This window comes from Fusarium venenatum, assembly GCF_020744135.1.
Source record: "Fusarium venenatum strain MPI-CAGE-CH-0201 chromosome Unknown EDB82scaffold_1, whole genome shotgun sequence".
In the NCBI taxonomy this organism is placed as follows: domain Eukaryota; kingdom Fungi; phylum Ascomycota; class Sordariomycetes; order Hypocreales; family Nectriaceae; genus Fusarium; species Fusarium venenatum.
This window is the reverse complement of record NW_027072129.1, coordinates 9,063,311-9,087,840: the sequence shown is the minus strand read 5'-3', so window position 1 is coordinate 9,087,840 and position 24,530 is coordinate 9,063,311. Positions and strand designations below refer to the sequence as shown.

The window sequence follows — 24,530 nt, the reverse complement described above, 5'->3', positions numbered from 1 at the left end:
AACTTTTCGTACAAGTGTTTTAATGTCCAACCCACAACATATCTATATCGAATTCAAGATTGGCGAGTCTAGTAAGCTTGTATGGAGCCTAAAGATCTCAAGAATTAGAAAAATAAGAATACCACGAGTGGTATTATTTAACAACAAGCTTCCAATGCTATTTGTTTCGAAAGAGGTAGTGTACAAGATAGGAAAGTACAATGTCATATGCTGCAAGCCCCACTGTATCAGTCACTGTAGCATGATTATCATCACTAAATCACGACAAGCTCATGTATCCGCTTAACAAGGGAGCTCAGCTATCAAGCCACATATCACCGCCTCACCTCCACCCCGCCATCGCTGACGCAGCTTGGATGTCCAACCACGCCGACACCGATATAGCTTCCTACCGATACAGGCTCATTTCAGCATTACGAGCTTCCAACGCACCAACACGACAACCTAACTGAAGAAAAAAATTGCCCAACATGTCAATCATCCAACAGCATACAAGCGCTACCCTGAGCGACGCTTGGCGCACCATCAACATTGACGCTCTGGAGGAGGATTCCAGCGTCAACTTCGACACCTCCACCCTCCACCCCCCACAGCCCGAGATCGACGAGGCGGAAGTGCGACAGCTTTCTGGACAGATCAGACAGCTACTGCGAGGAGGCGATGCCGAGGGAGCTTTGAGGGGAAGTCTGGAGACGCCCGTCTACAACGGAACAGATGCTGCCAAGGTACGCCGATGTGATATTGAGAACGACTGCCATTCGATTACATATGGGAAACGTGGAACTGATGAGATTGCGTTTATAGGATGCGCATTTGCACACTATTATTGAGGTTCTCCAATCGATCAAGGCGAGCGATATGTCACCCCTGCTGAAGAGCATCTACGGATCCGATGGAGGTCCCGAGTTGTTGGATGTCTTGATGAAGTACATGTAAGTTTTAGGACCCGGCACATTGGACAATTGATGGAATTATCTAACGATTCCATGCAGTTACAAGGGAATGGCCACAGCTCATCCCGGAGCAGCTTCGCGATCACCAAACAAGATTACACCCCAGTCGACAGGAGGCTTTAGCCAGATCGGAGGACGACCTGGTGGCGCGAACGAATCCGCAACCGCAGCCATGAGTGTACTTCTGAGCTGGCACGAAAAGGTAGTTGAGGTCGCCGGTCTTGGATGCATCGGTCGAACAATGACGGACTGGCGCAGGGTTTAGAGGGTAGATGCGTGTACAGGAGCGGTCAAGAACACATAGAATCATGAGTACCGACAGCCACAAACCATGGAGCAGCAAACCCCTTGCGAAGCTCCTAGCTCTGATGTCACATTGTTTGCATTACAGAAACAAACAGCCTAGCCTATTTTTGTTCCAAAACATCCTTCAAGTTTATATCACCACTACCCCTGGGCAGTGGCTGCGGTTGGTTCTCGCCCTCTCGCCATCCGATCATGTAGAGAACTCTGAAAGTGGCAGGAATAGTTCCATCCGGGTTACCGTGAAGTTCTTTGTAGATGGCATTAGCAGCGAGAAGAACATCTCGCTGAATCGGGCCCATCTCTCTTCCGATAACAGCGTTACCCTCTCCCATCGCCTGTAGATCCTGCATCAGAGTGAACATATCAGGATAGTCAACAATGATATCATCGATATCGACAGTCAACATCTTGAAGCCAGCTTTCTGAAGCAGACCGCCGAGATCTTTCACATCAGCCAAAGGAGAAACTCGAGGAGACATGCCGCCTCGTCTTTCTGATTCTGCTAGTTGTAGTGACGTTCTCAATTCGAAGAGCGTGTCACCTCCAAGCATGGCTCCGATGAAAGGTGCATCGGGCTTGAGAACGTTGTTGATTTGAGTGAGAATGCCAGGTAGGTCGTTAATCCAATGAAGACTTAATGAACTCAGGACCAAGTCAAAAGAAGCAGGGTCAAAGGGAATTGTCTCTTCATCGTCCACTACTTTTCGAGTGATATTGAGCTTCTTGTTAAATTCGTGATTGGCATCTCGGTGTAAGAGCGAATAAGAAGAATCGGCAGCAACCAACTCGTCAATACGTGTCGACAATGGTGGTGACTGAGGCACATTGGAATCAGGATCAGGGTCAGGATTCTCGCGAACCAATGCTCGTGCGATATTGCAAGAGTTTGCCCCAAGATCTAAAACTCGAGGGAAGTGTCGTTTTATATCCTGATCTGTAGTTAGGATCATGCATCCTATTCAAGTATGCATACTTACAAGAAGTCGCTCTGACAACCGAATGGCAACCTCGTCTTTGAGGTAATCGGTTTCACGACTTTCCTCCGCATTCATACCCGCACGCTCCTTCTGTAGCCATTTTGTGCGGCGATTGAAGACCTGGAAGCGAGGAGCTCCAGCAGCTTGAACAGCATAGAAGCGTTGATTTGCGATGGGACGGCAGATATTGGTTGGTCGCAACAAAGCTTGAAGACTGCAGCGCATGGCCAATGGCGAGATCCTACATGGCGACATTGTGTAAGAAAACTATTCAAGGCACTCTCAAGTTTTAAGAGAAAGATAAGATGTAGTTATGTATAAGACGAAATACCAAAAGTGTTGATGCAATATAGAAGTCATGATGGATTTGATAGACTCCATTGAAGCTCTCTCTCTCTACTGGCTGCTGCAGTGTAGAGTGGATATATGCACGGACCATGTGTGAATTCGACATGCTAATCCGTTTTTGGTCATTACTGTAACCACCTGTAGGAGGCAGGAGACAGGAGGTTTCTTAGAGGCTACTGTAGAAGCCATAGATTGGCCTCAGTGTCTATGGGCGACGAACAACACTTACATCTCACTCCTTCGTCCACCGAATTCGCTGCTTTTTGACAGCTTCCATCTATTCGTTTCTTTGAGTGTCTGCTGTCGCGTTCTATCCAACACTGAAGCGCCCTCAATTACCCTCTCGTCAGTGGCAGCCCTTGTCAGTCCCCGACTCATCCGTTCCCTAGCCCACGGGCCTCTTCCGCAACTCCTAAGTTAACAATTAGGCCGCACAGAGCAGAGAACCATCCACCCACCACCCGCAACCGCATCTTTTGCTTAGCTCGCCCCTCCAACGAGCAATCTCCCATCACATCGACATACAATCGATGTCTGGCGCGTGAGCCGTCTGGACAATTTGAGTCAACTATGCGATCATTGCGATAGAGCGCGAACACACTCTGTTTTGGAGATCACTCGACATCACCCACCGTCTCTCCCGTACTTTTCGCCGAACGATTCATCCGAGTTTAATACCCCCGTCTTGTTCCCCATAATCAGGGGTCTTTAACAGCTGTCCGCACAACTGCTTCAACAATCAACCGCACGCCATGTCGAGCTCAGGATCCGGCTTTCTTGGCCGCTCGAGTAGCAGCAATGCGAATATGCGCGGTCTGGTTCAATTCATCGCTGATCTAAGAAATGCGAGAGCGCGCGAGCTCGAGGAGAAGCGAATCAATAAGGAGTTGGCCAATATTCGACAAAAGTTCAAGGACGGTAGCCTTAGCGGTTATCACAAGAAGAAATATGTCTGCAAGCTGTTATACATTTATATTCTGGGCTGGAATGTTGACTTCGGTCACCTTGAAGCCGTCAACCTGATCTCAGCCAACAAATATTCTGAGAAACAGATTGGATATCTGGCCATGACGCTGTTCCTTCACGAGAAGCACGAACTGTTGCACCTTGTCGTCAACAGTATTCGAAAAGATCTTCTCGACCATAATGAGCTTTTCAATTGCCTCGCCTTGCACGCAATTGCGAACGTAGGAAGCCGAGAAATGGGTGAAGCTCTTAATGGGGAGGTTCATAGGCTTCTGATTTCTCCGTATGCGCCAATACCCCCCTGTACTGCGAGATAAAGACTGACCGCTGTTCACCAGGACCTCCAAATCGTTCGTCAAGAAGAAGGCGGCTTTGACTCTTCTTCGACTGTACCGCAAGCACCCAGATATTGTGTCACCGCAATGGGCGGAGCGCATTATCCATCTAATGGATGACTCTGACCTGGGTGTCGCACTTTCAGTAACATCTCTTGTCATGACTTTGGCCCAAGACAACCTGGAACAATACAAGGGAGCGTATGCTAAAGCGGCAGCCCGTCTGAAGCGAATCCTTATTGATGGCGAGTATACAACGGACTATCTATATTACAAGGTCCCATGTCCTTGGCTACAGATCAAGTTGCTTCGACTTCTTCAATACTTCCCGCCTTCAGGTAAATCAGAACACTGCGATAAACATAACAAACCAGCACTAACAATATCTACAGAGGACACCCATGTTCGAGACATGATCCGCGAATCCTTACAAAGAATTCTTAACCTGGCCATGGAGACTAACAAGAACGTCCAACAGAACAATGCCCAGAACGCCGTGCTCTTTGAAGCCATCAATCTGATCATTCACCTGGACACTGAGCATGGCCTGATGAAGCAAATTTCAACGCGACTGGGCAAGTTTATTCAGAGTCGAGAGACAAATGTCAGATATTTGGGTCTGGAGGCTATGACACATCTCGCTGCGCGTGCCGAAACACTTGATCCTATCAAGCAACATCAAGAGATAATTCTTGGCTCACTCAAGGACCGAGATATCAGTGTCCGTCGCAAAGGTTTGGACTTGCTCTACAGCATGTGCGACGCGACAAACGCCCAAGTGATTGTCGGTGAGCTCCTGCAGTATCTACAGAATGCCGACTTTGCTATCCGAGAAGAAATGGTCCTTAAGATCGCCATTCTTACGGAGAAGTATGCTACTGATGTGCAGTGGTATGTTGACATCTCTTTACGACTTATCGCCATGGCTGGAGATCATGTCAGTGATGAAGTCTGGCAGCGAGTTATCCAGATCGTGACAAATAACGAGGAACTGCAAGTTTATGCAGCCCAGAATGCGCTGCAGTATGTTAAGGGCGACCACTGTCACGAAACCCTTGTCAAAATCGGTGCCTATATTCTTGGAGAATTTGGCCATCTGGTAGCCGATCAACCTCGTTGCAGTCCTATTGAACAGTTTATGGCTCTCCAAGGCAAGCTGATGGCATGCTCCTCGAGCACCCGTGCGATGATTCTGTCATGTTTCGTCAAATATGTCAACCTGTTTCCCGAAATCAAGCCCCAGCTCGTTCATGTGTTTGAATTCCACAGCCACAACCTGGACTCGGAGCTTCAGCAGAGAGCCTGCGAGTACTTGACACTTGTGAACATGCAAACGGATGACCTTCTGCGAACAGTCTGCGACGAAATGCCTCCTTTCCCTGAAAGACAGTCCGCGCTTCTTTCCAGGTTGCACCAGAAGCATGCCAACACAAGCGATCGAAGGACTTGGGTCGTGGGAGGAAAGGACGCCAATGCTGATGCCAGAGAACTTAGCATGGGAACAGGAGCACTTAAGAGGACTTTCAGTTCCAACATGCCACTGAATGGTAAATCGAACGGCCAGGCCGCGAATGCAGCTGGTACGAACGGCCACAGCAATGGCGTAGCCGACCTGGCTGGCCTCGACCTCAACGCGCCCACACCATCCGAGCCAAAGATGCTCAAGGCCCCTAACCTGGCCAGCGCAGCTCATTTGTCACCGGGGTGGGAACAGGGGTTCAACAAACTGCTGGTTCGGTCGGACGGTGTGCTCTACGAGGACGGCCAGCTGCAGATTGGTGTTCGATCCGAGTACCGTGGCCAAATGGCTTGCTTGATCACTTACTTCAAGAACAAGACACCGGCAACCATAAGTTCTTTTACAACAACCTTGGACTTGGACGAGAACGAGAAAAGCAACCTCACCTGGGATGTCAAAAACCTTCCCGACAGCACCATCGTGCAGGGTGGACAGTCTCAGCAAGTTGTCATGTTCGAGGCAAAGAAGATATTTGAGAAGTGCCCTACTGTACGCATCAGCTACCTGGCTGGTGCCCTTCAAGCACTGACCCTGAAGCTTCCTGTGGCGATACACAAGTTTATGGACCCGGCAGAGCTTACTGCCGAGGACTTTTTCAAGAGGTGGAAGCAGATTGGTGGTGCACCTCGCGAGGCACAGGCCATCTTTGGAGTCAATGGCAAGGGTGATAGACAACTCACAGAGAGCTTCGTCACCAAGACGGTAGAAGGATTCAGATGGCGCGTGCTAGACATGGTGGATCCCAACCCAAAGAATGTCGTTGGTGCGAGTGTGCTTCACACATCCCAAGGAGGCAAATTTGGCTGTCTTATGAGACTGGAGCCAAACTATGGACAACAGGTAAGCCCCACCATGCCGCTATATTGCAATGATTATTCTAACCGTTCGCTAGATGATCCGATTGACCGTTCGTGCCACGGATGATTCTGTCCCTGCCGTGATGCTGAAGTACATGCAAGAGCGACTCGCTGCAGGTATCTCGACATCGGCGGAACGATTTGAACCACCTTCACGAGAACAGATTTCAGACTCTTTCCGCAATGTGATGGTGACCTAGTGGGAGAGCATGATGTTTATGTTCTATATAATTCGCCGAAAGGAATTGTCTTAATACCAAGAAAGAAGCATATGGGCGTTGGGGAACTAGCATGCAACCTGGAGGAAGCGCTCAATTGAAGCCATAGCTTTATTGGCTGAGAAGTTGTCTGCGTTGTCGCTTCCTGCATAGTCCCTCTGAACAGCATCAAGGCGACCAACCCGCTGGAAGTGATTTGATTTGGGAGGATGTAGTTGTCATATACCATGATCTATTGTTGTAAATTGAATGAGCCATTACGCGAACCATAATGAACCAGTGATGCATGTGATTTGGCAAAGAACCATCCAAGAGAAGGGGCGTACTTTCTTGCTCGATTTTTTCTTTACAACGACGGTCAATATTCTTTTTGTTTATGCTATTTGGCTATGCTACTCTGTCAATTTGGCATCAGCCTTAGCAGGCCGTTGTCCAAAGATTGTGCTCCCAACACGAACTTCACTGCTTCCCAAGTGCACGGCACCTTCAAAATCCTCACTCATCCCCATGCTCAACTCCAGACTTTCTGGATCCAGACCAAGCTCCTTAGCCACTAGATCTCGCTGCTCCTTAAGAGATACAAAGTCCTCGTTGTCATTTTCAGGGGTGGTGGCCTTGCTGCGAGCAATTGCGCCGATGGTCATGAGGCCAAGCAGACGTAGATTGGGACATGTTTCAATGATTTCGCGGCACAGAGCAACGGTATCTTCACCGGGAGCGCAGCCAGACTTGTTCTCCTCACCAGATGTGTTGACCTGGACGTGAACACCGATTTTGGGAACATCGGGCTCCGAAGAGAGAAGGTTGGCTCGAGTAGTGTTGAGAAGTTGAGCCTTTTTGGAGGTATCTATACTTGAGACGCAGAAGAGATTGGGGATCTTTCCAATAGATTTACAGTGATCTAGAGAGACGTGTTAGTTGATGATTAGCTGGGATAGTGTGAGTCAGTTACTCGACTGGAGACCACCGATAAAGTGCCATTGGACGGTCTTTGGAAGAAGAGCGGCTTTTTGAGTGAGCTCTTGGGCATAATTCTCGCCGAAGTGAGTATGGGAAGTAGGACCCTGATGAAGGGCCAGGATATCATTTGCAGGCTTGAGCTTCGATACAGCTACAAGTCGGACCTGATAACATTTGTGTAAGCCAGGGTATTGTCGAGTGCGAATGTGAGTGTCATGCATGCATACATTTCGACCATTTGCTACAGCAGCAAGACGCTCTTTGACAGAGTTGAGCTGAGAGGCAAGAGCCTGCGCCCTAGATGGATCAATTTTCATTTCTTGCTGAGATTCACTCATTCTCCTTTTTGTATAAGATTATGCGAGTTTGTCGCCAAGCAAGTGATGATGGTTGTAAGTGGAGGGTGTGTAGTTTTGGTTAGCCGGGTTATCATCGGTTAGGTCATGCATTCGCCGTTACAATGTGGCCAGACAGCTCATCAGGGACGAAACTACCTGTACTATACCCCTTGAGTCTTCTAAGCCAACGCTTCAACAGCACATTTTATTCCCACCAAAGGAGCTGAACAGTTTTGAGAAACTCAGAAATACATGAAGAATGGCTTCCGATTTGAAAAATGGCCGTCGGCGGGCAGCTAGCAACGCCGCTACCAGACCCGGGCACATAAGGCGAAAGTCCAGGGCAGTTATCCAGCCAAAGTCATCACATACATCAGACGAATTCCTTCAAGACTTTCTAGACCCAACTTTTGATCCCGCAACTTTCCTCAATTCGGCTTTGCCTCCACTGCAGCAACGCTCTGTACCTGGTCGGACGGGGTCGGATATCGCACCCCTTGCTGAGCTGTCTACTCAGGCCCAGACTCTGATCTCACAGCTTAATGCCCAGACTTCACGATTGTCCACCACTCTCACACATCTCACTGATGATATCTTGAGAAGTGGAAGCCGTTTGGCTTACGAGGTGGAGTTACTACGGGGCGAGACACTGGGCCTGCAAGAGACGATGAATGAGACACTTCAAGACGACATCAAGAAGTTTGTCCCTGAAGGATTACAAGAAGCTATTGGGGCAAAGAACGCGGCTGCGGCTGCGGCCAAGGGAGACAGGAGCGCGGCACCCTCAACAACGGCCGCTGCCACTGCCAGCGACGCAGCAAATCCGGATGATCCCGAGTTCATCAAACAGTTGCAAACGCTGACCCTAGTGCGATCACGGTTGGATTCGGTCATCAAGACATTTGGAGATGCCATGGAATTTGTCTTCCCGCCTTCAGAAATCTCAGTTAGTTCCGGCTTTCTGTCAGTATCAGCGCCGGAACCCGGTTCGGCACAGCAGAGCTCTGAGGAGAAGGGCAAGGAAGTGCTCCAGAACATCCGAAATGAGATATCGGACCTGTTGAATAAATCAGAGGACCCAGTCCAAGGCATTGAAAAGGCGGCGCAGAGGATCGAGCAACTCAAGGAGCTTTCGCTAGTGTGGAAGGACACAGCAGAAGAAAAGGGCAGAAACAAGTTTATAGAAGGTCTCGCCAAGATGGTAGAGGATAAACACCGGGACTTGATGAAGGAAATGGAGCAGCAGGCGATCAAGGAGAAGGGTAAAGTCGAATCACGATCACGGAAAGGAAGCGTCACGAGAGATGCAGCTGTGGTGGAAGATACCAAATCACCGGGTGGTTTTGGTCTAATTAGCCAGTTGCATAAGCTTAGAGGAGGTCTTTGAAAAGATTACCACATACGGTAAAATAGACATTAAAAAATCAATTAAAAATCATCTCTTCCATTGAGCTTATTGTTTAACACTGAATAAACAAGCTCCACTCAAGCTTCAACCGTGTAAGTACAGTGCCAAGCACCGTTTGTTTGATTGCTCAGCCAATCGCTCCACTTACAGCATAACAAGATCAGTCTGGGGCACTATTTCCGTTTCTGGTAGGCGGTAAAAGCAACTAAACAGGCGCCGCAGCGAGGTCATGCCTCTCTCTGCCTCTCGCTCTCTACGTTTGAGCCGAGACAATAGAATCACTCAATTCTAATACTTCCTTGCTTTAGATTGTATGGCACCGGCACTAGCAATTCTCTGTCTGCCTGTGCTATTGTTCTCTCGAATCAATACAAATCTATTGTGCAGTAGATTCTTTTAGCGTTTGTCTTGTCTATTGCCTACTCGCCTTTCCTTGCTCTTAGCTCTTTTCTTCAGCTTGCACTCTTTGCTTCCTCCACCCTTACATCTTTCCTACACATAGCCACGGGAGATTACGACTCTCCCTCTCCTCGACTTTTCTTCCTCTCTCAGTCACACAGAACCAATATCGGCACTTCAAAAAATCAATTATACATACTCAGCAACCCTTCGCAATGGCCGCCAACGACCCAGCGGCCCCTGCTAACATGGGCGGACGATCCGACCGACGTTCTCCCCCTCCTGCTTCTCACTCCAAGCGAGATCGTAAGAGGCAAGCTCTTATGGAGCGACTTTCCAGCATGACCGATAAGTTCCATAGGGAGCGGGATATGACATACCGCGACCAGCTGCAAAAGATCCAATTCGACATCAATCTCGTCCAGCGCTTCGATCCCTACGATCCCAAGATTCTCAATGTGATCGGCGAGCTTCAGCAAGAACATACCAATACTCAAGGCCCTCCGGTCAACGCCGAGGATGCCAGAAGTCTGCTAGACATGGCCGGCATTCGGTTTTCTGATTTTATCGCCGAGGTTGAAGATCTCGTAGAAATTCGTGACTTTCAACTGACACAGTCCAAGGTGAGAGGGTGTTGCACGCCACGCAGTCATGTTTTTTCCCCACCAACCACTAACGCCAACAGAACGAGTACGAGCGACGGCTTCGAGAGTACGAAAACACTTTTGCTTACAAGGTCGAAACCGCGAGGCGCGAGCACAAAGCTCTTACGAGTACTCTCCGCGATCGGTTGATCAACACCCTTACCCACAAGAAGAATCGACTTAACCGCGAGAAGGAAGTGTTGGAGATCAACGACTCCAATGCCTTGCTACTCAACCCGAACCAGTTCAGTTTGACCAACCCTGCGAGTCCCGGCGGTCCCCATGGCAAGCGAGCCACACGTCTGCGCAAGGACGCCGACGATTTGCAGATGTACTCGGACAACAAGAAGCGAAAACGAAACGCCAACGACGACGACGGCTCGCCTGTCCCAGCTAGACGTGCCCTTGACAACCACAACACCACTCCTCTTTGGCAGTCTGAGAAGGCTCGCGCCGCTGCCAAGCAGAACGGTCCTGTCTACAGTATTGACAAGCTGTTTACCGATAAGGAGCTGTCGCTTAACTACAACACAGCTGCTCTCGCTGCGCATCAATACATTCTTCGCAACCGCGTTAACGGCAGTGGTGGGTCACCGGAGGACAGTGATTCTGGCCAAGGTGATGCCAACGGCGACCAGGACGTTGATTCTCTGCCCTCCGCTCCTGCAATGGAGCGCTCGGTCTCTCATGCCACTCGCAGCAACCGTGGCGGCGGTACCCATAACTTCCTCGACAGTAACATTCTCGGTGTTGAAGGCGTCGCCAACTTTGAAGTCAACAACCTGGACATTTTGCACTCTCAGGAGCCACCCAAGATGCCTCCTCCCGTACCTCAGCAGTACCTCAAGCCTTACCCTCGTACCGCCGATCAGAACTTTCCTGTTCCCCTGTCCAATGACGACATTGCCTCTGATCTGTCAGTCATGGGCTACTTCAAGCAGTACGACGCTGCACACAAGCCTGGAGCTCATCTAGACAACCCAGCTGGAATGCGTAAGGTCCTTGCAGCTGTGGCGGTACCTTACCAGAATTCCCAGTACGTGGCTTTCACCAGCGCTCCTCGAGAAGACCCAGAGCACGTCCGCGATTCCCTTGGCCTGCCTGCCATCAGCAGCCTGCGAGACCAGCCCAGCCCCGCGAACGCTGCTGCAGCCCCTTCGGTGGCAGCCCTGTCAAGTGCTGCAGTGCCCATGAGTCGCCAGAGTAGTGCCGGCGGCGTTGCCATGAGCCGTCAGGGAAGCAGCAGCACCCGTGGCAAAGGACGCAAGTAATAGTCATTTGCGAACCGAGGATAAATGTCGTCTTTTTATACTATTGCAAGCGCGGCGCACAGGCGTAGCATCATCGTTTGGCATATGACGGCATCTGACTTTACGAAGTTCGGAAAGCTGCATCTATGGGTGATGTTCTATTTGTTTTACTCTGATTTGAAAAGAGAGATTGGTATTCAGGGTTTATTGGCACAATGAGCTGAAGCATCAGGGAATCATGTTTACTTTTACGGTTTTACAATGGCATCAGGCGAAAAGACTGGATGGATAGAAATAGAATGCCTTGCTTATTATTTCCTTATATGAGTATGAAATTGAACCAATCTGTAACGATTCTCAAGTGAAAGAATTATGCCATCGCAAAAGACCCTGTCCGCCAAGTTCTAGCTTGTCCCTTCTTCAACAAAAACGAGTTCAAGGGCCAAAGACCAGTGTGCGGACCTCAATGCTCTCACGACCCTCTGCCTCGGGGCGAGTCCTTAGGTCCTCAAAGGCAGTATGCGGTACGCGGCCCTTGATCTTGGAGCCAGGCTTGAGTGACTCGCTGTCAAAACATTCTAGCACCAACCGCTCGCTGCCCTTCATGCCACTGAGGTAGTGCCATTTCTGCTCTGGGTTATGACGAATGGCCGCAGTCCAGCCGCGGTAGCCATCTGGATAACGATGTTCAACGGGTACAACATCATCGTCCTCTACAGAAGCGGAGGACGCAACGGCCAGAGGGAAAGACTCGAGGGGTTTCTTGGTAAGAGGTCGCCAAACGTTAACAAGACGGTAACGATGCTTGAGGAGCTCATCTGCCTCGTCCGGGAAATATCTGCGAACTCGCTGAGCCACAGCTGCGGCAGTCTGATCAATATGCACGCGAGTCACGGGGCCCCGAGCAGCATTGGATGTCTGTCGACGGATAGTGTGGTCAAAGAAGAAGACGCGGTTCGAGCCAGGGACCGTGTTGAGAAGTAGTTGTTCCACCTCTGGGTAGTAGTTTGCCTTGATGGAGTCATCGTCGACAAAGTCGGTTTCACTCGAGGGTGGAACATCCTGGATGACTTGGAAGGCATCGTGGTCTAAGCTGTATTCTGATTCATGGCCGCGGATATCGTGGATGGTGGTTGGCTGAGGGTTATCTGTGAAGTTGCGCTGTGGTTGACCCTCGGGGGGAGTGTCAACGAAGTTGAAGGGAATTGACTTGTCCGTGGGAGGATTGAAGAAGTTAAGGGTTGCTGTGACATCGCCACGGGGAATGGTTGATGAGATAGCCATTGTGAGGTCAATAGTTTGATAGGTAAATATATATTGTGATTATATGAATAATACACTTGTTGTAAGTGCTTAAGTATTGATGTTATTCAAGATTGGATGCTTTGTTAAATGAGATGCTTTCTGAAGCAACTCGCTCCTTACACGGCTCTTTATACTTTCATCTGCACTCGCAAATGCCACCATCATAAGAGATGGATTTCAAATCACAAAGTGATGCAATTGACCATCCTGTACCAAATTTGGATGTCAAGTCGTAGAGGTTTGAGCACGCCATTTTGAAGATGCATAACCGTTGGCTACTCGTCAATTGGGAGGGCGTGGCGTACGTTATAATGTAGCGTTCGATTACTAAAGAGGCTTGATTACTGTACAGGCAGACAGGGCGTTCTTTTACATGGAAGTCTGGTAAGTGAGTAAATTATAGCTTCTTTGACCAATGAAAATGGCAAAATGAGTCTGTCGGGAATTATGCGGGTTTTATAAAAGCCAAGCTCGAGATGGATATCGCGTGGTTGAAGAAACCATTATAGAGACTGTTGTGTTAAATCAATCATGACAGTGATGATTTATTATATGCACGGCTGTCATACGATAAATAATAATATTGATCTACAGTGCAAGTACCAGAATAATAAGCAGAGACTCTCCTTCCATCATCCTGGACCAATTGCTAAATTTAGCCCCCTTTTGCTCCATCGCTTGGTGGCCTAATTTCTTTCCTGTCATCGCGTCCATCTTGAGGGGAAGCTGGACTGGGCTTGTTTTACATCTACCGAGTCTCAGTAATTATCGTTTATGAGTCCACGGATGTTGTTGTTTCCAATGTCACTCTAAGCTGCTCCCCCCTGTTTTATCGTTGCTTCTATTGGAGGATCATCAATCATTCATGTCTCATCTTTTGCTCTGTTTCTACTTCTGTTTCTGTTTACCCCCAATTATCACATGAGACGGAACGGACAAACCGACTATGTAAAAAGACTTTTGTTCTCTATTCAATCTTGAGAGATGAACTCGCAATGTCGTCACCTGTCATTGTCAACCCTCGGCCTCCTCCGGCTCAGCCTCCACCGCAGTCCGGCGTATCGGGGGCCGGATCGGGATCCGCTGCGCCTCCGTCCTCGGACCAAAGCTTTACCACCGTACGCCCGGGACTTCCAGACCGGCGCGTCTCGGAGCACTCGGTCGACAATGCTTACGTTGATTTCATTCTATTCTGCAATCCAGCAGTTCCCCTCTCCACGGATACGACCTGCTTACGCGAGGCCTTCCGCAACCCGCCTCGTAGCGGCGGCAAGTCCTTCAGCACGTTTGCCATCTACGAGCTGGTCCGCAAGTTCTACAACGGCGATATACGCACGTGGACAGAGCTGACGACAAAGCTTGGAGTTGAGCCTCCAGACCCCAACAAGGAGGAGAGCGCACAAAAGGTGGCACAGTATGGGGTCAGGTTGAAGGTATGTGATATGTTTGGTCGCTCTCCCAAAGTATACCCACTAATAGGGCTGAGCTAGAAATGGATGAATTCCATGCACGTCAAGGCCTTTTTCGAGTATCTCATGGACATACCCAATGATTACTGGACAAGGATACCCACAGACAGCAATCCTACCAGCCAGCCCATACGGGATGGCGTGGCTCTCGAGGATGACATGGCCCTGAGGGCACTATTCCCACATATCCGGCCCAAGAGAGGTCGAAAGCGTCCAGTAGAAGATGACACGGCCACTTCTCTATCTCCTGCGCCAACTCAGGCTCAAATCCAGACCCATGGCCATAGCCATAGGTCTCACCTTGCCCCATCGTCAGCTGTTGACGGAGTAAGCGGTCCCATGTCAGCAGATCCATCGAGATTAACTGGTGCACCCTGGACACCAAGTGACATTCAACAAACTCCGCTCTTCCGATGGCCACAGTCTGCCATTACACCAACGTCACGAAACTCTTTCTGGGATGATGCTCTTGAACCGCAGTCTGCTGTGACGCCGTCCAGGCCGAAACTCGCTACCCAGCGTAGAGGTCCCAAGAATGTCTCTTCGGCTTGGCGACCTGGAGTTGCCAACGGCACTGTCAAACCAAGAGGAAGACCACCAATGAACAGAACTTCTGTTGATGTATCTCTGCCACCCTTTTCAGTTGGAACTACCACTGCTACAACTACAGATGAAGCCGAGTCTGAACCTGCCGCCCCCATCTACACTCCGCCAGTCTCAGTGGCTCCTAAGACAGATGACGGACCGCCTGGAGGTCCCGTCTCGATCCCTTCGATTACATCACAGCCGCATCCTATTCCACCACGGCCTAGCCGGCCAAGTATATCTTTGACAGTTCCCAACCGGCCTTCTGGCAGTGTGAGACTTGCAACTCCTCCTCCGCCAGTCGTCGTCATCAACGGACAGCCCAGTGAGACTCAACGTTATCCGCACCCAGCATACAGCGGCATCCCACCGTCACACTTCTCAAAAGCTACGCAAGAAGCCGCTGCGACGAGTCGACAGCGGGCTCAGAACGAAGAAGAAATGACACATCCCAAAGACGTCCCTCGGTTCTACTTTGAGAGACTCGAGGATCGGACGAACGTGGACGAAGTCATTGCATACATGATGCGCGGGTGCTTCGCAGCAATCTGGCTAGATGCTGAAGACAATCCGGCTCATGTTTGTACAACCCACGAAGCCATGGCCATCACCAACTGCATTCTCGAAGAGATGTACAAAACCGCTATATCACCACAAGCCTTTCTGATCAACCTAGCAGCCGTGACAGGAGGCGGGTACCTTCTGTCCGGGAAGAGCAAGATCAAGCGCCTGGGCGTAAATGACGGCGCAATGAAGTATAGCTGCGAGTGGGAGTACGGCTTCGGGCATTTCAGGGGCACGTATCATATGGAACAGATCGTGCCGCTGGAGCTGCTCGAGGAGCAAGATGCGAGTCTAGAGCCGACATCTGAAGGATCGGGAACAAAGCTCTCGACGGATGAGTGGCAGGCAAAGTACGAGAATTTACTCATGGCAATGGGTGAGAAGGATAAGAAGTTTATGGACCTGAGGACCAAGGTGACGGATCTTTTGAAGCAGCCACCAAAGAAATGATATCCTTTCCGTGGTTTGGCGTATTGATTTGAGGAAGCATCATAAGCGCATTGTGCAACTTTCTTTTTGGCTCGAGTATTTATAAGGCGTCTTGTTTCATCTTGTTTTTGGTATTGAGTCGCATGTGATTATTTGGATGGCTGCACATATTCAAGATTGGATTCTTGTGGTATTGTTTTTTCTTGGCCATTTACCTGGTCTTAAATAGCGGTGAAAGAGTTGTGTAATCGATGCGATCTCATAGTATGTCCCCATGATACGGTATATGTAAGCCGTCGCCTGCAAGTGCGATATTCGGATCGCGCGGAGGCTGACAGATACAGCATCACCATCCTAATCGAGATGCGGCACGCAAAGTGATCAACGGCGACTCCGAGAAGTAGGTGTAAGCGTTTTATAGTATATGTATGACTCGTGATATAGTTTGGATAGTCGTGATTTGTGCATTCATCATTTGCCAGCCCATCTGTATGGGTGTAAGTCGAGGTTGATACCGGAACCTTGCGATTGGACAAATGTACGAGCGGAGGGATCCCGATAAAAAAAACATGGGGGGGTCTAGAGAATGCCACAGATTGAGTGAACCGATAAGCTGGAAAATCTGGAGTACTGCAAGTCAAGGCAAGGGTCTTGTTTGTGAGAGATAACCGTGGTGTTGGGGCTGGGCTGGTCCTTTTTTGGTGGAGATGAAGCTACCCTAAAACGTCCAGTCATGAAGCAGAGAATTCTGCTGCCTTGAGCTGAGGCGACGCCAAGCAGCCCGAGAAAGCAGCCATTTATCGTAATTCAAATCCGGGGTTGAGTTTGAGTTTCAACGGTGAGGAAGTGAAAATGCCAACGTTGTGGCTGTTAGATAAGTATCACGTGTGATGTTTGTATTCGGTTTAATTTAAAGAATGGAAGAATGCAACGGTGATCCACGCTGTATCAAAACAACCAAGGAATATTTCCGCAACTTTCCTTGTCTACCTTGCATATTGAAGGATTCGGAATGCAGAATAGAAGTGGTCGGGCCATTCAAGTATGTAGATCACCAACAGCTACAGCTACAGCTACGTCACACGCATCAACGAGAGCCTCTGGTGTCTTTTGTCTGATCTGGTCACGAGACTAAGACGGGATCGTGTCGTTCCGTGTTGGTTAAAGTGTCATGCCACTAACCGTGGATTGTTTCTCGGAACGGGCCATGATATTCATGAGGGTCGTATAAAGGAACAGGTTGGGTTGCAGAGGAATCGCGTAGAGGGTACCTGTATGTCTGACAGTTTGTGACAACCGATGCGAGACACGGGACCCTTGCTGGAATGATGTGTTCTTTTGGGAAAGATGGAATATTTTGTGTTATTTTCCTAGTGTTGGAGAGTCGAGGCCCAAACAAAGTCAACAAGTGGACTGACCGACTGTACCTTGAGTCTGGGGCTGACCTGAACCGAACTGGCATCTATCAGATTGCGGAGATGCATGATGGATCGATCCTGGGTCAATAACCCGGGGTAGTGGATTACCTACCACAAGAGAAAGAGGACAGGGAACATTGCATGTTGTTTTGTATGATATGAACAGTGACTAAGGGCATTGATAACACATATTCCTAATTCCAATAAGAATCGACAACATCAATCATGCTAGTTAATTGTTACTCGTCAGGTTAAGCCAAGTCTTGTTGGTACACATGTAAAGTTGTTAATCCTTGACTACCCAGACCCTGGTCTTTTCTTCCCCATCTTCAAGCACACCCGCCAAAGCCCGAATAAAGCGCAACCGAACGCCGCATTCCCTCTCTTGATTATTGTTGATTATCGATTAACCGATTGATTAATTGATCGGGGTCTATAAACAACTCAATATCCGATGCGACTTGAGAATAATTTACTGCCACCAATTGTACTTTCGAATGTCGCCTCCAATTTTTTGACTCTTTTCTACCTAATTCATTACTATGACCTTTGGGTTCGTCGCATAATTCTACCTACTAACCGACGACGACCAGAGGAAAGGGCCTGGATCCTTCGACTCAACTTTGCCTCCTTCAAACTTTCTCGACCAATACCCACGTCAAATCATTCAGAATCACTTGCGTGATTGATCTCAGTGTTGTTATAACCCTCATCACGCATATTCTATACTCTGCGACAAACAGACAATCCTTGTTCTCTCTCTACTTTGACTGTGCCTCGATTCATCTCATTCCAACCCCACATTCGAGAGGCGATCGCCCGACGACACCCGTTAGGAATTATCGTCATTTCATCTCATCTCAACGGTCGCGACAATCAATCAAACTCTCGTCTACCTCGATCGCCCAAAAGCCTCAGGCCAAGCGATTCTCACCATTTATTTACTGCTGGCCTCAGCCATATTTGCTCTTGGGTAACGGCCCTTCTGTCCTGCCACTCAGTCTCATCTTCAAATCAGTCATACCCGCGTCACTACTAATTGGGCCGTCTACTTTACAATATGGCGCCGAATCGCGGCGAAGACGATGTAGAGCGGTACGGTCTATACCCATGCTTATACTCCAAATCATGTATTGTCGATCCCCATGCTGATCAATTGTTCCCAGTCTATCAAGGACCACCAACGAATATCCTTCTAGTTCAATGATCGAACATGCACGGCGTCCCTCAGAAGCTTACGTTAACCTGCATGCAAACGTTGAAGCCAAGTACGTCCACTCGAAGCACTGTCTCATTACCCTTCACCACTGACATCACCAAGAATCAAGAATCCTCTCTGGGGACTTCCTCGAGCAAGACTCTTAGCCGATGTGGACGACTTCTGCCGCAAAAAAGATCTCGACCATTATCGCCCTCTCATCCGCAAGGGTGCTCTTGTCGCTCAGGACCCCACTGGCTATGAGGATATTGAAGGAGACGAAAAGCTCAACGATGAGGAGATCCAAGCCCTCAGGGACGAAATCCTTCACAAGTGGCGAGTTCCCTTTGTCCTCTACTTGACCGTTGCAACGTGCTCTATCGGCGCCGCTGTGCAAGGCTGGGATCAGACAGGCTCAAATGGTGCCAACCTCGAGTTTCCTTATGCTTTCGGCATTGGTGGTGATAGTATACACGACAAATTACTTGTTGGTCTTGTCAACTCGGCGCCTTATATAGGGACAGCTCTCTTTGGTTGCTGGCTCTCAGATCCTCTCAATGCGCATTTTGGCCGCCGCGGCACAATATTCTTTTCAGCAAATTTCTGTCTTTGGCCTGTCATTGGAAGTGCTTTTTGCAATAACTGGAGGCAGCTTTTTGCGTGCCGTATACTTCTTGGTATCGGCATGGGTACCAAGGCTTCAACAGGCAAGTCCTCTTTCATCTATACAGCCCGCACGGTATTTGCCTGCTCAGAAACTAACTTGCTTTGATAGTTCCCATCTTCGCTGCCGAGAACTCTCCTGCCCCGATTCGAGGTGCTTTTGTAATGAGCTGGCAAATGTGGACGGCTTTTGGTATCTTTCTCGGAACCTGTGCAAATGTCGCTGTGACGAAAATCGGCCACAATGCATGGAGATACCAATTAGGCTCAGCTTTTATTCCAGCCGTGCCTTTGATGTTTTTGATTTACTTTTGTCCAGAATCACCCCGTTGGTACATGAAAAAGAACCGCTACGGCGATGCGATAAAGTCCCTGTTACGACTTCGAAACCACCCGGTACAGGCCGCCCGCGACCTATACTATATCCATGCACAACTCGAAGTCGAGCTCGAGTTCATCGGCCAGGGAAACTATGCGAAACGTTTCATCGAACTGTTCACAATACCCCGTGTGCGACGAGCCACTTTGGCGTCATTTGTGGTTATGATTGCTCAGCAGATGTGTGGTATCAACATTATTGCCTTTTATTCGACAAGCGTTTTTCGAGATGCTGGAGCCACCGATAACCAGGCTCTACTGGCATCGATGGGTTTTGGTCTGGTCAATTTTGTCTTTGCATGGCCTGCAATATGGACAATAGATACCTTTGGTCGACGATCTCTGCTGCTCTTTACGTTTCCTCAGATGGCATGGACATTGCTTGCGGCAGGCCTATGTACGTTAATTCCGGGCACCGGCGGACTCCACATGGCACTAGTGGCTCTCTTCGTTTATCTCTTCGCAGCCTTTTACTCACCCGGAGAGGGACCTGTGCCCTTTACCTATTCCGCCGAGGTGTTTCCCTTATCGCATCGCGAAGTGGGTATGTCATGGGCTGTAGCAACATGTCTGTTCTGGGCAGCGGTTCTGTCCATCACCTTCCCATTGATATTAGCGAGGTTACACGCCATCGGTGCCTTTGCGATGTACGCGGGCTTCAACATCGTTGCTCTGGTTATGATATTCTTGTTCCTGCCGGAGACGAAGCAACGTACGCTAGAGGAACTGGATTACATCTTTGCAGTACCTACCCGCGTGTTTGTGAGATACCAAGTTACCAAAGTCCTTCCCTGGTGGATCAAAAGATGGATCTTGTTCCAGCGGGAAGCCAGGTTGGATCCGTTATATCAGTTTGACACAGTTGGCGAGCCGGAAGACAGCCACGGCAGCGACTACGGGTATGAGAACGACAAAGCGAAAGTCGAGCTGAAGGATACCATTGGACTCACGTCAGGGGTTCAGACGACAAGATGAGGTCGATGTTTGATGTGGAGCGAGTGATATAACGACTCTGGCGTTTTGGATTTGATTGTGACGATATGATTTGGAGCAATTTCCTGGCTAGTACTGCTGCTGTACTGTACTGCACTTCATGATACCCTGCATGACAAAGTAGCAAGCGAAATGATATTGGACCAATGTCTTTTATTTGAACGGAGATGATTTCCACAGCCACTAACGCTAGTAGTGCGAGCTGAGTGTCTTAGATGATGTGACGTCAGAGGAACAAGTCATCATGACCGCAGCTATGTTGTTTCTGCCACTTTCAGTCCCTTGAGTCCCTACCTGGCTTGTTAGTTAATGAGCAACTCATCAAAACCCAACAAGCCAAGTTGAAGCACAAATTCACCGAACTCTTTAGTAACTGCTTAGTGACGTCGTCGGGGCCACGAGCCGACTTTACAACAAGCACCTGTGGACTAAGAAATCTGAGCTGAGCTGAACTATTGAAACGGACCGTCTTGGCTTTGGTGAGACCCCGAAATTCCGTCATCAACTGAGCTCGGGATTTGTGCCCCACGAAACAAGAACCAAACAAGACAAGAATGGTGATCGGCATCTCCACTTTGTTGTTGTCCATTGATCAGCATTCGGCTGTGAGAAAGAGGCTAGAAAGAATGCCCGAAGAGCGGTTGTCATTCTGGATCAGGAAGCATTGGCAAGATGGCCGAGGCCGAGGTTGCAGAGCCTAATAACCACCTAGCACAGTTCTGGTGGATTGGCACATTTAACGTCATGGTGTTTTATGCTGCGCGCTTATCATGACAATACAAGTGCTACAGGTGACGACAGACGGTCTCGCTCCATTTTCCGCGATTTGATATCGAGATATCCGATACGTCATGAAATACGAGCTGGGGCGTTGTTGCAGTACTGGATTGACGAGCACAGCACGGTCAAGCTTCCCCGGAGGATGCGTGATCGATTAGATCACGTTGCATCCTCACTGACCTCTTCCTGCTCGTAGCGGAGACGTGGTTGTTGGTGATCGACCGACGTGGATTCCAGACTGATAATGAGATCGGCATTGTGATGTGGAGGGTGTTTCTGTAGTTAGATGATGGGCATGCTGGTGGATGGCAGGACATGGATACTGCGGGAAGATAGTGAGACATTAAGGGTTCAGCGGTTAGAAGAGGAATCTGATGATGACGAAGTTGAATATCTACTATTTTTTGTTGACGGTTGTGTTGAAGTTTGTAAAGAAGAAGTAAGAAACGTCGTTGCTTGAAGCGAGATGTTGACCCAGTCTGCTGGTCTTCTCCAGGATCAGGACCAGGACCGGCCAGAGGGTTGCATTACAGAAGACAACCAGGACATTGGGACCCTGACAGACAGTGCAGCGATAACAGTACAGCATAGCACAGTGTATCATTCGTTCAGGAACCCCAATTGAGTGTCGTGTTGCGAGAGTAAAAGGGACCGCAAGAACGGTTTCACATTCATCCATGCATGCATAGCTCTATATTTTCCAACACAGTCATATTGCAGCATATATTTGCAAAACTACAGTGAGGAAAAAAAGAAGCAAATATTCTCCAGTCTCGACTCTCTCAAACCTCTACTAGTTTTCAATTCTTAACACGGGTCAATGCGGATTACCTGTCAACTAGCAACCGTTTTGATTCTTTTCTTTTCCATCTCATAAACTGTTATTTCCATCCCGACTCGACACGTTGACAAAAACTAACCGGAACTAGTCATTTCGTGTCTGCAGGGGCTGCAGGGCCGACCTGTAGTTGAACCACTGTTATATCGTGATTCGGTTTCTTGGGTTTTCAGCCGGTGGCAATATAGAGGGGCCAGTCGAGGAAGAAATCATTCCATTTGTAGATGATTTTTCCAAGATTTATTACATGGTCGAAAAACTATCACATCATCTATATGAAAGAGAGGCTGAAGCATAATGCATGGGAGACATCGGGCAATGCTTCTCTCTTGGCATTAAACCAATATCATATGTCAATCAGTGCCAGTTGATGCTATTGAAGTAGATATTTGCAGTTCTGCAACCATCAACAAGAATTCGTGTTTTTTTTAATGGTGGCGCAAATAGACGCTAGAAGTTCCTAAAATGGTAGAAAAGGGCTGGCTCGTTTCGTCTTGTCTTTTGTTTTGGCTACAGGAGTAGGTTGCGCGTCAAAGTCAAACGCTGGACGCGGTCCGAAGAGGTGCTAGCCTACCTAAGCCAGGCGTTGAAAAACACGAAGGAGGAAGTTGAGCCGTTGAAGGGTCAAAAGGCTAATAGTTAGTGTAGAAATTGTTCGCCGGTTGCTTTTTGCTGTGGAACAACAAAGAATCGAAAATAAACCTTTGTGATGTCGCTGATGGACAGACTATGTATCATTTGACTTGCTGGCGAACGATGTTTAATACTACCGTTCATCGTTAATTTGACCAGGACCGCTACACAAAAGGCAGTCGTACAGTGAACGTTTCACTGTGATTGAGAAACATCAGCTCTCGATGTGAGATCGGGAGATGGATCACTTGAGATCTCAAGCATCGGGTCCATCTTTTCCATGAGAAGCTGGACTCTGGGCTAGTTGAAGCTTTTCGCAGTGGGTAAGAAAAAGGTGGAACCAATATGGAGAAGATACGGTTATTATTAACTTAGCCGACCGATGACTGATCTTTCGCTCTCGTATCGAATCTACTGTCTCCATCTCGTTGGGGCATGCGAATACCATGTCGTGTCGCCATAATTACAGTAGCACTGCGGTATACTATGTAAGATGATGGGCTGTTGTTAATCAGCAAAACTTAAATGTCATGCATTCTTACTTTTGCCTGCCCGTTCGTTACATTCGGTTCGTACCAGACCAGACCATGCCATCCATGTCTTGCCTGATCCTGTGTTCCTATCAAGTTAAATTATAAGATAAGCTGCACTGTATTCATGAACCGACGTTCGTCCAGTCCGAGTTTTTCTTTGGCTCTGGCCGCGTAGTCCTCGAGCCCGATTGGGAGACGTGAAACAAAGGGGGCATTTGCGACCTGTCAATGGCTGTCTGTGGCTGCCAGGGGCGGCGCCTCCCCCTGGCCCGGCGTTGTAAAACGTCGTTTTGGAGTGCTGCCATTGGAGGGTACGGCTCAATTGGGAGGGGCCGAGTGCCCCTGAAAAGCCGGCACTGCAGTACTTAACTGCAGTGTAGTAAAAGCAGATGAAAGAGGGCAGAAAAATGGAAGAAAATTCAAGGAGCCTGCAGCGTGTCTGGGGACCCTGTCGCGGATCCTTTCAGCTGGTAGGGCTCCTACTCCAGTACAGTACAGTACAGTACAGGAGAGGAGACCATAAAGACCCAATGAGAATTGATTTAGCTTGCCTACTTTTCTACAAAGAGAAAAAGGCAGAGAAAACCCTGAAATGGTGGCTCACTGTCTGTGGATAACGATTGCCCCCTTCTTCAGGGACTTTGACCTCTGACCCGCTGGGCTGTGACCGATGGAAGCACTGGAGACTACCCAAGACTTTTTTATTTTATTAGTTGGACATGAACCCACGAGGGCCCCTTTCGCGAGCCAGACCTTTACGGGACTGTCGGTTTGTGAGTCCCGGCTTGGTATTCCTAGGATGTGCTTGGATGGCAAGGCGGAACAAACCTCAAATAGAAACAGACCTAACCATCCTTAGTACTAACTGTAGTAATCACTGTAGAAATCAACTGCCCACGGGCCGTGAGCACAGTGCCCTTCACACTCACATGAGCTTGAGCACCAGCCAAGAGCCAAGCAGTACTGACAAGGAAGGAGCAGGGAACCTCCACCCAATCCATGATCCCAGAAATCTCGTTCGTCGATGGACAATTGATTGACTTCAACTCTACTGTAGCTCTTCTTTCTTTCTCGCATCCGATCTTTCTTTTCCCTCTTCATTCTCCACAAGACGACGCTCGTTCCAGTTTCCCTATAACCACCCCGGGTCTCCCCTCTTCCTAAATCCTGTCTTTTTAGATCGCTTCCCATTCCCATCTTTTTGTTTGTTTCCCTCTTGTCTCTCTTGCTTCCTCAGTTTTGTCTGTCCTAGGTAGCACCAACCAC

The 24,530-nt window shown here is 48.8% G+C and overlaps 10 protein-coding genes across 10 annotated transcripts; 6 read left to right on the top strand and 4 right to left on the bottom strand.

Moving 5' to 3' along the window:
* The first annotated feature begins 297 nt into the window (after nt 1-297).
* On the top strand, nt 298-1,289 carry EDB82DRAFT_95574 (actin-related protein 2/3 complex subunit 5). The gene is made up of 3 exons (XM_025725378.2): nt 298-725; nt 805-932; nt 993-1,289. The coding sequence occupies exons 1-3, from the start codon at nt 471-473 to the stop codon at nt 1,216-1,218; spliced, it is 609 nt and encodes a 202-aa protein (XP_025588242.1). The 5' UTR covers nt 298-470; the 3' UTR covers nt 1,219-1,289.
* Nucleotides 1,290-1,360: 71 nt separating this feature from the next.
* Nucleotides 1,361-2,491, bottom strand: EDB82DRAFT_521738 (S-adenosyl-L-methionine-dependent methyltransferase; the record flags this gene model as incomplete). The annotated part of the gene is made up of 2 exons (XM_025725389.1): nt 1,361-2,188; nt 2,237-2,491. 2 exons carry the CDS (start codon nt 2,489-2,491, stop codon nt 1,361-1,363), a joined length of 1,083 nt encoding a protein of 360 aa, XP_025588243.1.
* A 680-nt stretch (nt 2,492-3,171) lies between these two features.
* Nucleotides 3,172-6,595, top strand: EDB82DRAFT_95526 (adaptin N terminal region-domain-containing protein). Its single transcript, XM_025725400.2, has 4 exons — nt 3,172-3,833; nt 3,889-4,223; nt 4,278-6,244; nt 6,297-6,595. The coding sequence occupies exons 1-4, from the start codon at nt 3,337-3,339 to the stop codon at nt 6,459-6,461; spliced, it is 2,964 nt and encodes a 987-aa protein (XP_025588244.1). The 5' UTR covers nt 3,172-3,336; the 3' UTR covers nt 6,462-6,595.
* Nucleotides 6,596-6,778: 183 nt separating this feature from the next.
* EDB82DRAFT_95521 (uncharacterized protein) lies at nt 6,779-7,837 on the bottom strand. The gene is made up of 3 exons (XM_025725411.2): nt 7,667-7,837; nt 7,432-7,603; nt 6,779-7,380 (listed from the first exon to the last, which is right to left on the bottom strand). Exons 1-3 carry the CDS (start codon nt 7,775-7,777, stop codon nt 6,872-6,874), a joined length of 792 nt encoding a protein of 263 aa, XP_025588245.1. The 5' UTR covers nt 7,778-7,837; the 3' UTR covers nt 6,779-6,871.
* A 103-nt stretch (nt 7,838-7,940) lies between these two features.
* Nucleotides 7,941-9,229, top strand: EDB82DRAFT_491195 (uncharacterized protein). The gene has a single exon (XM_025725422.2). It carries the CDS (start codon nt 8,037-8,039, stop codon nt 9,162-9,164), a length of 1,128 nt encoding a protein of 375 aa, XP_025588246.1. The 5' UTR covers nt 7,941-8,036; the 3' UTR covers nt 9,165-9,229.
* Nucleotides 9,230-9,451: 222 nt separating this feature from the next.
* On the top strand, nt 9,452-11,833 carry EDB82DRAFT_491193 (Sds3-like-domain-containing protein). The gene is made up of 2 exons (XM_025725433.2): nt 9,452-10,207; nt 10,270-11,833. The coding sequence occupies exons 1-2, from the start codon at nt 9,800-9,802 to the stop codon at nt 11,497-11,499; spliced, it is 1,638 nt and encodes a 545-aa protein (XP_025588247.1). The 5' UTR covers nt 9,452-9,799; the 3' UTR covers nt 11,500-11,833.
* An 80-nt stretch (nt 11,834-11,913) lies between these two features.
* On the bottom strand, nt 11,914-12,762 carry EDB82DRAFT_543941 (uncharacterized protein; the record flags this gene model as incomplete). The annotated part of the gene is made up of 1 exon (XM_025725445.2): nt 11,914-12,762. One exon carries the CDS (start codon nt 12,760-12,762, stop codon nt 11,914-11,916), a length of 849 nt encoding a protein of 282 aa, XP_025588248.2.
* Nucleotides 12,763-13,320: 558 nt separating this feature from the next.
* EDB82DRAFT_552294 (ARS binding protein 2-domain-containing protein) lies at nt 13,321-15,851 on the top strand (the record flags this gene model as incomplete). Its single annotated transcript, XM_065609587.1, has 3 exons — nt 13,321-14,043; nt 14,128-14,216; nt 14,274-15,851. Exons 1-3 carry the CDS (start codon nt 13,779-13,781, stop codon nt 15,849-15,851), a joined length of 1,932 nt encoding a protein of 643 aa, XP_065465874.1. The 5' UTR covers nt 13,321-13,778.
* Nucleotides 15,852-18,121: 2,270 nt separating this feature from the next.
* Nucleotides 18,122-20,608, top strand: EDB82DRAFT_95491 (uncharacterized protein). The gene is made up of 4 exons (XM_065610079.1): nt 18,122-18,343; nt 18,424-18,516; nt 18,570-19,153; nt 19,222-20,608. Exons 1-4 carry the CDS (start codon nt 18,309-18,311, stop codon nt 20,460-20,462), a joined length of 1,953 nt encoding a protein of 650 aa, XP_065465873.1. The 5' UTR covers nt 18,122-18,308; the 3' UTR covers nt 20,463-20,608.
* A 2,439-nt stretch (nt 20,609-23,047) lies between these two features.
* On the bottom strand, nt 23,048-24,265 carry EDB82DRAFT_572581 (uncharacterized protein; the record flags this gene model as incomplete). The annotated part of the gene is made up of 5 exons (XM_065609925.1): nt 23,048-23,232; nt 23,274-23,342; nt 23,399-23,620; nt 23,869-23,943; nt 24,194-24,265. 5 exons carry the CDS (start codon nt 24,263-24,265, stop codon nt 23,143-23,145), a joined length of 528 nt encoding a protein of 175 aa, XP_065465872.1. The 3' UTR covers nt 23,048-23,142.
* Nucleotides 24,266-24,530: the final 265 nt, after the last annotated feature.

Excerpts from the sequence above, each read along its gene's own strand:
- EDB82DRAFT_95521 (XM_025725411.2), bottom strand. The coding sequence starts at position 7,777 with ATGAGTGAATCTCAGCAAGAAATGAAAATTGATCCATCTAGGGCGCAG. Across the intron at positions 7,604-7,666 it reads CTGTAGCAAATGGTCGAAAT|GTCCGACTTGTAGCTGTATC; the intron begins GTATGCATGCAT and ends AAATGTTATCAG. Across the intron at positions 7,381-7,431 it reads TATCGGTGGTCTCCAGTCGA|ATCACTGTAAATCTATTGGA; the intron begins GTAACTGACTCA and ends ACGTCTCTCTAG.
- EDB82DRAFT_491193 (XM_025725433.2), top strand. The coding sequence starts at position 9,800 with ATGGCCGCCAACGACCCAGCGGCCCCTGCTAACATGGGCGGACGATCC. Across the intron at positions 10,208-10,269 it reads TTCAACTGACACAGTCCAAG|AACGAGTACGAGCGACGGCT; the intron begins GTGAGAGGGTGT and ends TAACGCCAACAG.
- EDB82DRAFT_95526 (XM_025725400.2), top strand. The coding sequence starts at position 3,337 with ATGTCGAGCTCAGGATCCGGCTTTCTTGGCCGCTCGAGTAGCAGCAAT. Across the intron at positions 4,224-4,277 it reads TCAATACTTCCCGCCTTCAG|AGGACACCCATGTTCGAGAC; the intron begins GTAAATCAGAAC and ends CAATATCTACAG. Across the intron at positions 6,245-6,296 it reads AGCCAAACTATGGACAACAG|ATGATCCGATTGACCGTTCG; the intron begins GTAAGCCCCACC and ends ACCGTTCGCTAG.
- EDB82DRAFT_95574 (XM_025725378.2), top strand. The coding sequence starts at position 471 with ATGTCAATCATCCAACAGCATACAAGCGCTACCCTGAGCGACGCTTGG. Across the intron at positions 726-804 it reads ACGGAACAGATGCTGCCAAG|GATGCGCATTTGCACACTAT; the intron begins GTACGCCGATGT and ends TTGCGTTTATAG. Across the intron at positions 933-992 it reads GATGTCTTGATGAAGTACAT|TTACAAGGGAATGGCCACAG; the intron begins GTAAGTTTTAGG and ends GATTCCATGCAG.
- EDB82DRAFT_95491 (XM_065610079.1), top strand. The coding sequence starts at position 18,309 with ATGGCGCCGAATCGCGGCGAAGACGATGTAGAGCG. Across the intron at positions 18,517-18,569 it reads CATGCAAACGTTGAAGCCAA|AATCAAGAATCCTCTCTGGG; the intron begins GTACGTCCACTC and ends GACATCACCAAG. Across the intron at positions 19,154-19,221 it reads GGGTACCAAGGCTTCAACAG|TTCCCATCTTCGCTGCCGAG; the intron begins GCAAGTCCTCTT and ends TTGCTTTGATAG.
- EDB82DRAFT_491195 (XM_025725422.2), top strand. The coding sequence starts at position 8,037 with ATGGCTTCCGATTTGAAAAATGGCCGTCGGCGGGCAGCTAGCAACGCC.